Below are 12,496 nucleotides of genomic sequence, written 5' to 3' on the forward strand. Positions count from 1 at the left end.
CTTCTCAAGTTCAAGAGTCTAATAGACCACAATGAATTTGGAAGTTCTCTCTCTTTTTCTATTTCCTGAAGTAGCTTGAAAAGTATTGGACAAAAGTTGAATAAGGAAACTATAGACCTATAGAACTCAATAACACAATTAATAACCTAGACTTTTGTTTGGAAGATCTGTCCAGTGGCGAGAGAGGTGTGTTGAAGTCTCCCATGATTATTGTATGGTGGTCTATTAGACTCTTGAACTTGCGAAGAGTTTGTTTGATGAACATAGCTGCACCATTGTTTGGGGCATATATATTTATGATTGTTATGTCTTGTTGGTGTATGGTTCCCTTAAGCAGTATGTAGTGTCCCTCTTTATCCCTTTTGATTAACTTTGGCTTGAAATCTATTTTATTTGATATGAGTATGGACACTCCTGCTTGTTTTTTTTTTTTAAAAAAAATCCATTCATCCAGTCTATACCTTTCAATTGGGGAATTGAATTTGTTTATATTCAAAGTTATTATTGGTCAAGTAAAGACGTACTCATGCCATTTTGTTATTTTTTTTTCTGATTGATTTGTATATTCTTTTTCCTTTCTTCCTCTCTTGTTCATCTTTGTGGTTTAGTGGTTTTCTGTATTGTTATGGTTTGATTCTCTTTCTCTTTTGTGTATCTACTCTATGGTTGAGTTAGGTCCTTTTGCATATTTTCATAATGGTAGTTTTCCTCATTTTGCTTTTGAAATGCTTCCTAAAACATTTCTTGTAGAGTTGGTCTGATGGCTGATGAATTCTCTTAACGTTTGCTTCTTTAGGAAATTCCGTTTCTGTTTCATTTTGGAAGACACCCATTTTGCTGGATATGATATTTTGGGTTGGCTTTTTTTTTTTTTTGAGGACTTTGAATATATTATTCCATCCTTTCCTGGTCTGTAAGGCTTCTGTTAAGAAATCTACTGTTAGTTTAATGGGGATTGCCTTATAAGTGGCTTGATCCTTTGCTCTTGCTGTTTTTAGAATTGCCTTATACTTTTGAAAGTTTGACTATCATATGCCTCCAAGATTTCTTTTTTAGTGCTCCAAGGGGCTTTCAATTTTTTGGATCTGAATATCCATATCTTTTTCCAAAATTAAGACAGTTTTCAGCAATTATTTTAGAATACGTTTTCTATTCCTCTGGACCACCCATACTGTGAAGGTTAGTCCAATTTATGGTGTCCCATAAGTCTCAATGTCTTTCTTCATTTCTTTTAAAGTTCTTCTGTTATTTCTATTTCTTACCCTTCTCCTCTTCCTCCAAGGTCAGAAACTTGCTATTCTTCCTGATCAATTCAGGCTCTTCACTGTATTTTTTATTTCATTTACTGAGTTCTTACCTTCAGTATTATTGATAGGCTCTTTCTTTGAGCTGTCTTTGCTGAATTTCTCATTCATATCATAAATTATCTTCCTAATTTTATTGCATCATCTATATTTTCTAGTGTATATATTTTTTTCAGTATTTTCTTTCATTGTTTCCTTAAAATCATTGCTTTGGATTATTTGTCAGACAATTTATCAATTTCCTTTTTTTCAGTGTTTGTTGCCAGAGATTTATAGTGTTCCTTTGAAGGTACCTGACTACCTTTTGTTTATGCTGCTTGTCTCTACTTTGGGAATTTTGTATCTGGTGGGTTAATTGCCTCTACCAATTTATAGAGTAGCTTTCATAGTGAAAGACTTTCTTCTGATAATGTGTCCTAGGTTATTATTTGGATATGTTATATTGGCTTTGGTTCCAGGTTGTTTATTTTAGTATAGTGTTCATGAAGCCTTTTTAGCTGTAATCCATGTTGGTGATGTCTGTGGGTATTTTGGTGGGCTAGGCTGTAGGGGCTATGAATTGCACTGCCAGATGGAATTCAGCTCCTTTGGAAAGGTGGGTTTGCTGGCTGCTCTGTACATAGTACATCTGGCTACAGTTATGGGGAGGCCATCAATTTCTGTAGCTTATGTCAGAGTGAGGCCAAACTAGTGGGCCCCCTAGGTCTGTGCAGGTCAGTGTGTCTAGTAGTGAGTGGGGGGTGCCTGTCAGTGTCTAAGGACTGCACAAGGAATTTTGTGGGGCCTCCAGGGGCTGACCTACTCCAGGGATGTTTACCCAGCTGCCTCCTAGTCATCTACTTCTCAAGGCCTAGCAGGCCAAACTTCAGAGAGCAGGCTACTGAATTGCTTCTTAGAGCCATTGGGGGATGAGCAGGGCTGCCCAGATGTTCCCTGGAGGAGGGAAATTTGGTAGGCTAAGCCACTCAAGAAAGGCTACTTGACAGCTTTTCAGAATCTTACGTGGATGGACCTGGCCAGTCAACTGCTTGCCTGGTCCTTCATGGGCCCAAGTGCTCTGGCCAGGCTTAGCTCCATTAATGGGCCATAAGGGTAGGTGATCAGGGCTACCTGGCTGCTTCTGGAGCAGAGGGCAGATGGGTGGGGCTGCTCGGCTACTTCCTGGGATGGAAGGTGGAAGGGTCATGCCATCTGGCTGTTTTCTGGGGCTTTCTACAGACCATACTACTCAATCTGGGCTGTTCTGGTACTTCCCAGTTCACAGGCTTAGCTGTCCTCCTGGTGGCTCACAGGGCTGGCTCAGTGGAGATTCCAAGAGAAACTGCCTGGTTGCTTCAGGTGGGTGAGGTTTCAAGATGGCTCCATGAAGCAAGAGTGTGGGTGGGGGAGGGCACAGCATGGGCTGAACTACTTCTCTATGGCAATCCAGCACTGTGGTAACCTGGCATTTCCCCAAACTAAATCTAATGCTTGTAAGAGCCACATGATTCTCCAGTAGTAAATACTTCTGATGGATTGAAGTCCTTCTTGACTCAGGATTGATCTTGGAGATGGAAAGATGGATTCTATGTGCTTAGTTCCCATCCTTCTGAGGCATAGTATATCTCCATGCTCTGCACCATCTCCGCCACATCCCCACGGCACTCCAACACTCTGCCTCACACTCCAGTGAAACAGCTGCAGTTTTTTTTCTTTTTTCCTTGTTTCGATCCTTCATTGTGGAGGAAGCACATCAGGCTTCCTATTCAGCCATTTTCCAGTCTCTGCTTTTTAGTCTGTTGACCTTCACATCAAAGCGTGTGTGAATCATCCCTGTGTTACCATCTTCACCGTGTGTCCTCCAAACTGCTCATCAAGGCACTATTGGCTTCCTTATTGCCACCTCCAGTGGGCGCTGTTATTTTCTCACCTTACCTGACTTTTCAGCGTTTTTGACACAGTTCAGGGTTCCTTTCTTGAAGCAACTATCTCCTTTGGCTTCCATGATCACACACTGTTTTTAGTCATTCTTGACTCCCCTGAGACTCTTTTCCCATCCTCTTCCACCACCCCTCTCCTCTTCTTGGATCTTAGTTCTCTATCTGAACCCTCGCTCCAGTGATCTCCTAGACCCTAGAGAGGTTTTTGCTACTTAGCCACATGCTAATTGCTCCCAGCCTTATCTTCTCCACTGATTCTAATCTGACCTGGTATATTGTATAGTTGTGTAACCACTCTCCCTGTTTCTGTTCATCAGAAGAGAACCAGGGTATCTGGTACACTAAGCCTTGTTACTCTAGTTTGAGGCCTTTAGTGTGACTTGTAAGGCCCTGTGCTCCTCTCATTTCAAATTTCTTTCAGTTATTTGAAGACACTAACCTCACTCACTTCTCCAGGGCCTTTAAAAGGTGGTTTCTCTCTGCTTGAGCCACTCTGACCACAGCCTTCAGCGTGGGTGGCTGTGTCTCCTCACTCAGCTCTTTGCTCACATTTTACTCCTTCTCACAGTTGTTCTTTAACTATCAACGGAATTGTGACCTTTTACCTGATTTTTTTTTTAGTCATATCATTTGGTTTCATTTTCAACAAGTCACTGACCACTTTATGAAATTAGTTATTCATTAATTTGCTTGCTTGTCTGTCTGTGTCCTCCCCTCAAAGGGAGCACATGCTGAGCAGTGTGACCTAATGTCTCCAGGTCTTGGATGTTCTTCCAGACACACTCTGGGATTGAATGACTCACCCAAGGAACAACTTGGAACTAAACATCTTTTTTAGTTGTATGAAATGTAATTGACACAAACATCAGTGAGCAACGCTGTTCTCATCTTTTGAGAATTCATTCATACATATAAGTATGTACCTTCTGCATTTTAGATATTTTTCTGGCATTATACAGATTTTTTTTTTCTGACATTATAGATTTTTTTTTTTTTTTTTAGTCCTGACCTTTCCACTTTGAAGACGCCCTGGATTTAGGTGGTTGTTAGTTCTCTGACATCTCAAATGCACTTCTCTGTACCGTTTCTAGTTCCACTGTATCTTGGTTAAGGCTTAGTCATCAGAAAAATCCACAGAATTTCGTTTCTTGTGTTTACCTTGGTGATGCCTCATGTTTTGCCATGGTTTTGGTTGCAGTGCTGTGGTTTGGGAAACCATCATTGAAGAAAAATTCTTAGGTGATTCTCTCAGGTATTTTCATGGAAAGATGACAAAGTCTTAACTTGGAACATTTAAAATTTCTCACTATCTATATGTCCGTTTGAAAATAATTTAATATTACCTAAAAACTCAGATGTTTGGAAACTTGAAGAACTTTCTATCACTTGTTCATTTGGAGATTTAGGGGGAACTTTTGTGTTTCCTGCTTAATTCATTGTGGAGGATTTTATAATGATGCTGGTTTTCACATGAAGTCCTGAGGAATCCTCCACACTACAGGTCTTCATTGAAAGACACACCATTTAAATCTCCTGGACATACTTCTACAATAGTTTTTTATCTTTAAAATATTGCCAGTCAGCTCCTAATGCAGCCTTAGCTGAATTTTTTTTTTTTTTTTTGTCAAAGGCTATTATTTTTTTTAAAGTATGCGTTTGTCTTGCCTTTGGAATTCTATTCAGAGTGCTACAAAAAAAAAATTGCTTTAATTACTGTTTTTAAATTTTACCCTAATGTGCCTTAAATGGAAATCCTCCTTTTTCTTTTCTGGGGGATTTTCTGTTTTTGGAACTCCCTGCCACCCCCACCTTGGTATTTTATGTGTCACATGGGCACGTGGGATTTTTTTCCAGGCACCCTTCCTGATACTAAGAAGTGCTCAATATATATTTATTGAATGAATTTTGAATAGAGGCCCACAATATTTGTAAAAAAATGTCTTCGGCATTTTACAAAACTTGTCTGTCAACAATGTAACATTAGATAACATCTAGAATGTGTCCAGGTTACCAACGTTCTATTTTTGGACTAGGGATTGAACCTAGGGGTACTTTATCACTGAAGCACATCACTAGTTCCTTTTGTTTACGTTTTGAGCCAGGGTCTTGTTGAGTTGCTGAGGCTGGCCTCAATTTGTGCTCATCCTGCCTCAGCCTCTCAAGTTGCTGGGATTACAAGTGTGTTCCACTGGTCCCAGATCTAACATTCTTAATTTTTAACTAATGTCTCAATTTTGCCATAGGTCTATGCTCAAATTGATGAGGTTTTTTTTTTTTTTTTTTTGTTTAAAGATCCCTTTTTCCATAAAGGTATTTTTATGGAATTATTTGAATCTAATTGTATTGCCTTGACTATGTATTTATACTTAATGGCTCCCCAACAAACATCTTCTAAACCAATATCTGCTCCTCTCTTGAGACCCAGCCTAATATGTTTTCTCCCCATGTGAATTGCTGAACTAGTTGTTTCTAGAATCAGTGCTTTAATTTATGTAAAAGAGAGTCATCTGCATATCTTAGCTTAAAGGATGAATTTTGCTAGTGTCCTTGGTGAACGTAAACACATTTTTATCCTGTGGAAAGTCTAATATTTATATTCATAGTTTTCTTTTCTGGCTGACTGCTCCACAGAATGATTTGTTTTATCACTTTTAAAAAATATTTTATATAAACTTCATACTAATTTGATTTCTGACAAGATTTTTTACCATATTTTTGCTTGTTTTTTATAAAGAGCAGTATGATGTCTTCTTGCTTTCATCTTTTCTGTGGAATGTTGGGACCTAAATCCAAACTATTAACAGAAGAGGAATCAACAGAGTTGACTAAACAAGACATTTTTGTCTTTTCTTCCCATTTAAATGCTGTCAAAAGTACCCAAAAGATATTGTTTAAAATTCACAGTCAGGCTCGTGAATTGGATCACAAAACTTTGAGGAACACCTTAAAAGTGAAAGAGGTAGTTTGATAAAGAAACCATGGCTCCCAGTGTTCACTGGAAAGGCCTGGTAGGGAAGCAGAGCTCAGGGTGTGCCCCAGGCTGGGGTGCAGTTTCTAGTAGCAGGGCAGGGGCCATGCAGCAAGTTGTAGAGTCTTTAGCAGGAGTAGACAAGGGTCCCCATCTCCCACCCTTTGGCCCAGACAGTGACAGTGTGTCCATACCAAAGAGGGCTGAGTCAGCATGGCAGCCCCAGGAGCGACAGGAGGTTCTTGTCCAGAATAACCACAGCAGTGCACCAATTAAAACATCTACGCAGCACACCTAGCCTGCCTTCATGGATTCAATATTCACAGAGAGCCCGAAAGGGGATCTTAAGTAAAAACATGGGTCTATAGGTAAAAATTAACAAAGATTTGAGTGGCACTAACTCCACTTAAAAACAAAAACAAAAACAAAAAATTACTGATTCAATGAAAAATTTTCTGAGTACCCACTACTTTGTCTTTTGGTTTTTATCATTTTCTACAACCTTCCAGCTCCTTCCTTCCTTCCTTCCCTCCCTCCCTCCCTCCCTCCCTCCTTCCTTCCTTCCTTCCTTCCTTGTACTGGGGATTGAACCCATGGTGATTAACCACTGAACTACAGCCCAGCCCTTTTTGTATTACTTAGGGCCTGCTAAATTGCTAAGGGTGGCTTTGAACTTGCCATCCTCCTGCCTTAGCCTCCCAAGCCACTGGGATTACAGGCAGGTGCTACGACACCCCGTTGCCAGTTTCTTAACCCAAGTACAGTTGGCAGTTCTCTTGAGTGTACATCATTCTTCATATTTCCTTCCTTGAACCTCTGAATTTATCTCTTCTTATCCACTACTATTCTCTCTGCTTTATATCATGTTGATACTTATATACAACTCTACACAGATCCACATATAGGCCCAGTTAAATCAGACACTGATAAACTTTGAGGAGTTTCAGAACATCAAGATTCAACTTCACTCTTACTTTTGAAAGCACTTGGAACAGCAAAGCAGACTTTTTTTTTTTTTTTTTTAAATGCTAACTTTGGAAGGCTATGGCAAGGCAGCATATTTCAGTATGTGTTACTATTTCAGCATATTTGCCAAGGGATTTTATACATATACTTGTGAAGAATAAATATCTGCAGTGACTAATCTTGTTTTAATTAACACTAGAGAAAAATAACCATAGTTGACACGACAAACTATTTTCAGGTTTTCTTTTTATAATGATGTCAGTTGCCATTGAGCAGAACAGCGTATATTCATCAACTAGATTCCCTCTTCTTTGCCTAAGAATGACACTGGCTGGTTATTCAAAGATTAGATATGCATAATACTCACATTTGGTAGCCATCAAATTTTCAAAAGATTGGGCCCACTGTAATATTTCTTCCAGAGTAAGGCTTTGAAAGGGGAAAAAAGAAAAAAAAGATGCTGATTGGGTTAAATGTTCTTGAGGTTTTTGCTGAATTAAATATAATTATATTACCTCAAAAAAAAAAACCTGAAATATAATTACACTCCATTTGTGTGTGGTTTTGTATGGAAATGTAACTACTTACATTTTATTTTTATAATAAAATTTTAAAACTTATAAAACTCATAAAAAGCAGGATATTTTTGAAAATATAAGGAAATAAGTATTAAAAAGATAAAGAATCATAGTGATACAATCTTTCTATTCCCCAAAGTAGCCCCAACTGTGGATAAGACTTGCTGTGCCCCATAAGATAGGTAATTTCTTAAAGAGATTAGTGGGTAAAAAAAAAAAAGATGTAGTTTTAAGGTTCTTGGTACAAACTGCCAAGTTGCTTTCCACAGGGTTATGGACTGTATATTTCTGCCATCAGCAACATGCTTATCCATTGTGTCTATTAGAATCTTAAGAGTTCACCCACAAAACCTATGTGCATGTACTTTCATAATAAAATTAGTAATTCTGTACCTATGATTTTCTCAGTCTCTTATTTGCTGATTTTTTTTGGGGGGGGAGTTTGAAGGTTTAATATTAATTACAATATGTCGAGTGACATTTGACTTAAACAGTATAAACAAAGCCACTTGTCATTTAGAAAATATCTGTGAAAGACACTAATTCTAGGGCATCTCTTCTGTTCTTGTTGGGGATCTTCCTGAAGTGAACTGGCAAGAGACTACATTTTCACATGCTGATTTTTAAATTATCCTTCTTTAAAATAGTTAATGTGTTCATTATCATTGGATTTGTGGTACATTCTTGATTTTCCTGCTCCCAACAACTAGATATAATCAAAGATGACTATAGATGGAAGCAAGATCTGTTCACTGGCTGTACTGTTGGGGGCTGTTAGCCCCAAAATTAGCGCTGCAGGAAGAGCTATCAGTATTAGCAGGTTCTTAACGCAAAGAAGGAAGATTAATTACAGAGGTTAAAAAAATTGCTGAGAACATGGAAACAGATTTGGAGCCCTAAAAAAGGTCAAATATCTTTTGTTTTCTAAAAATTCAGATGGATCCTGTCAATTTTGGATGGACTGTTTGTATCAGTACTGAAGCTTAACAGTGTACTGTGTTAGGATTGCTTTCAAAAAAAATTTTTTTTCCCCATGAAATTCTACCTGACTCATTGTTCTTTTCTCTTATTAGAACTTGGGAAAGAGTAACCTAAAATAACCTTCTCAATCCAGGGAAATGGAAAGTGCTAGATAAGGTGTATTGCATGCCTATCTGTCCCACTCATTCTCATTATGTAGGAAAGAATAAAATCTACAACCTTTGGGAAGATAGGATCACTGTGTTGGGTCAGTGTAAGATTAGGAGTTGGAAATTGTTGGTAAGAGAATTCCTTTGACTCTAAGAGTCATGAAATTTATAGAGATAGATTATGGTTAGAGTAATTATGCTTGAAGGTAAAGTTGTGAAATCTCTTTCTGTTTGAATATCATTATTTGTTTGTCATGTTTATTTCTATTTCACAAGTTTCACGCTGGCCCGGGAATATTTCATTGGTCTCATCAGAATTATAGAAAACACCTTTGTCCCCTCACCTGCCTCAGTTGCCTGATATAAGTTCTCCAGTTTTGCATCCCCTTCTTTCTTCTGGGCAGATAGGCAGTGTATGGCAATCGCACATGGAACATTTTGAGATGTCATGACATCATGGACAGAGGAATGAAGAGTGTTCAGAGGCTGATAATTCTAGGTTCTAATCCCAGTGCTGTCCTTAATAGTTTCTGGTCTTACTGTATTTAAAAATCTCTAAACCTCAGTTTCATTATCTAGAGAATGGATAATAATGTCTATCATAGTTACCATGAAAATTAAATGAGGTGGTGAATGCAAAGCACTTATCAAGTGACTGTCATCAAGCACTGCCTTCTGTAAACATGAATTTTCTTGTTTTTGACTTTCCCCTTCCCTCATTGTGGGACTACAAGGCAGGTAGCTAAAAATGCAAGCTCTGATGGTGATAGTCCATTGGAATCACCAGGAGAGGAACAGACAGCTGTTCTCAATTGCCTATTAACATCTTTTCTCCTTGGATGCATCTGTGTAGGTCAGCAGCCTCAACAGGTTTAAATTGCTGAGCTTTGGGTCTTCCTGCTGAGCCTCCTCCTAAAGACACAGTGGCTTGCGAGTGTTCTAGGACTTTCTGTACTTCCGCAGAGGTGCCTATAGGCCAGGAGCTGTGACCCTACAGGGAGATGAGCCCAGAGCTGAGGTCTCTACCTGGACTGGGCTAGGCACTCATCGTGAACCTCAGAAGGATCTCCAACCTGGGAAGTCTTTGCGGTGAGTACATCCAACTGAATGGCTTCTCACATTTCTCAGGCATTCTTCTTTCTTCTTATTTTAATCCAGTCACTCCTCCAAATGGCTACATTTTTTAGTTATGGCAAAACTTAAAGAGATTGGGAACTTGGTAAGCATTTAATTACCCTTCCAGTCTCATAAATTCTATCTAGGAATGAACTTTTTTCCTTTGGTACAGAGGATTAAACCCAGGAGCACTTAACCACGGAGCCACATCTCCAGCCCTTTTTTATATTTTTATTTAGAGACTGGGTCTGGCTAAATTGCTTAGGGCCTCACTAAATTGCTGAGACTGGCTTTGAACTCATGATCCTCCTGCCTCAGCATCCCAGGTGTGTGCCACCATTCCCAGCAGGAGTGAAGTTTTCTGGCACTTTACAGATGAAGGGTTTGAACTCTGAAAATATTTTGGATCGAAAAATCTCAAACTTTAAAAAACTCATAATAGATGCTAAAAATATTTAACTTGCTGAATTCTCAAGTGTAAACCATGAATAATGAAAACGGAATCTTAGTGTAACACATGATTGCTCTTCTGGTGAAATTACTCATGTATAAATGCAAATTTTACTTTCTGGGCAAAATATATTGAGAACAGTTAAATAAATACACACCTACTTATCATGTGACAAAAATACCTTAAATGGTCATAGAATTTAAATGCTACTTACTTTGAAGGGAGTCTCTTGGACTCATTGCTGCACATCTTACAAATCCAGCAATTCCGCCTGCTCATTTTTCTAAAGAAATACAGTATGTATTTGTATCATTTAGTCATTTAAAATAGTTATATGTTAGAGTTAATTTTTAAAGAACACATAAAGCTACAAATGATGAAAAAATAAGATGAATTCTTGAAGTTCAAATACAGTGAGTGGGGTTATGGAGGGGAAGGAAATGACTCAGCTCTCATGCATATTTTATATCAGTGCTTAGATTTCTATGTGAGTTTAGAAATTATCTAGCCCACCTATTCATTGAAGAATGGGGTTTTAAAAATGCAAAGTTCTGAGAAATACCTTTTCATTTACAGCCCACTGACAAGGGAATTCACCGACTTCTAAGGTTTCCTTTTTTGGGCAATTTTTATTTTTCAAAAGCTCTCTCTATATATTGAGCAAAAATTTGCTTTTTTGTAATTAGTCAAATAAAATAGTATAATAGCTAAATGAACAATGAAACTTAGGAATGAATTCTGAGAAGTGTGTTGCCTGTATAGTTTTCTCCATTCTGTACATTGTTAGTTTGATTAAAAAAAAAAAATTAGATTGAAGTGCTTGGCCCTGGACACCTTATTATGCCCCAAGCTCTGGCTGCCAGTAGGTGGTCCACACAGATCTTGTTTCTCCTCTTCCTGCCTTAACTGCCAAGCAAGTGAGATGCATGTGATGGGGTTTCAATACAGGAAGTACAGGGGAAACCAGCAAACACCGGAGAATGCAGCTAGACTTGAGGGTGGTTAGTAGTATCCCAGTGAAGTATTATCTGAGCTGGAATCTGCTGAATGTGTGGGAAAGTGCTGAGAGAGGAAGGAGGCTACCTGGACAAAGGTCAGGAGGCAACAGTCAGGTCCTACTTGAAGAAAGGAAAAGAATGAAGTTGCCCTATGAATCTAGGGCACGGCAGGGAGAGATCTGAAAGAAATGAACCGAAAAGGTCTTTGGGACCAATAATCATGTTCAAAATGATTACTGCAGCAAGAAAGTGGTGGGAGATGAAGTTGTAAGAAGAGGCTGAGGCCAAGAATATTAGGCCATGCAGGCCCTAGATTTTATATTTAGAAATTGGAAAATCATTGAAAGGTTTTACATTTCAGAGGAGACAGGTTAACATTTGCAGTCAGTTTTGTGACTAGCATGAAGTGCCCTGTAGCAAGAGTGGAAATCAGGGAGGAGAGTTGGCAGGCAACTGCAGGAGTCCAGATGAGGGGTGAGTGGGGGGTGGCAGTGGAGAATGGAGGGAGGGGGGCAGATTTTAGAGAATTTGAAGGAAAAACTGCTAGTACCTCGTTAATACATTGGACATGGAAAGTGAGAAAAAGAAAGTGAATAAGTTCAGGTGAGAGTTTAGACTTCAGGCAGTTTTCATAAATGTGTAAGAAGCCAGAAATATGATAAGATGTCCAGGAAGAGTGTGAACTGAGGAAAGAATGCAGCTCCAGATGAGTGACTGAAAAACACAAACATTTAAGAGAAAGACTGTGAAATAGGAGCTCGTAGGACAAAAACCAAAATGATATGCTCTCATAGAAACCAAAGAAATGTGCTTGTCAGAAAGGACTGTGGCCAATTGAGAGTTAAAAGCTGGGGAGAGACTGAGAACCAAGAATTGAAAGATGTTGTCAAGAAGGCATTAATGAGCGTGGGGAAGAGAGTTTTCAGTGGAACAGGGAGGGCGGAAACAGATGGAGGAAAACGGGAGGGAATGGAGCTCAGGTTACATGGAGGGATAATTTTACAGAGGTACTTGCAATTTGTATTTTTCCCCCTTTTTCTTTCCTCCCTTTCTCTCTCTTTCTTGT

The 12,496-nt window shown here is 38.8% G+C and overlaps 1 protein-coding gene and 1 long non-coding RNA gene across 4 annotated transcripts in view; one reads left to right on the forward strand and one right to left on the reverse strand.

Moving 5' to 3' along the window:
* Positions 1-12,496, forward strand: part of LOC125618636 — a 42,006-nt gene that overhangs the window by 12,988 nt on the left and 16,522 nt on the right. The window contains exon 4 of the long non-coding RNA XR_007349950.1: positions 9,719-9,954. This is a non-coding gene — a long non-coding RNA (uncharacterized LOC125618636). The remainder of the gene's footprint in view (positions 1-9,718; positions 9,955-12,496) is intronic.
* Positions 1-12,496, reverse strand: part of Rgs13 (regulator of G protein signaling 13) — a 30,398-nt gene that overhangs the window by 12,750 nt on the left and 5,152 nt on the right. For all 3 annotated transcript variants that reach the window (XM_048809814.1, XM_048809815.1, XM_015492041.2), the window contains 2 exons: positions 10,647-10,715; positions 7,525-7,586 (listed from right to left, as the gene is read on the reverse strand). In XM_048809814.1, coding sequence (XP_048665771.1) covers positions 7,525-7,586; positions 10,647-10,711 — 127 coding nt within the window. In that variant the 5' untranslated portion in view covers positions 10,712-10,715. The remainder of the gene's footprint in view (positions 1-7,524; positions 7,587-10,646; positions 10,716-12,496) is intronic.

The sequence above is a fragment of the Marmota marmota genome, unplaced genomic scaffold (assembly GCF_001458135.2).
Source record: "Marmota marmota marmota unplaced genomic scaffold, marMar, whole genome shotgun sequence".
NCBI classification, from domain to species: Eukaryota; Metazoa; Chordata; class Mammalia; order Rodentia; family Sciuridae; genus Marmota; species Marmota marmota.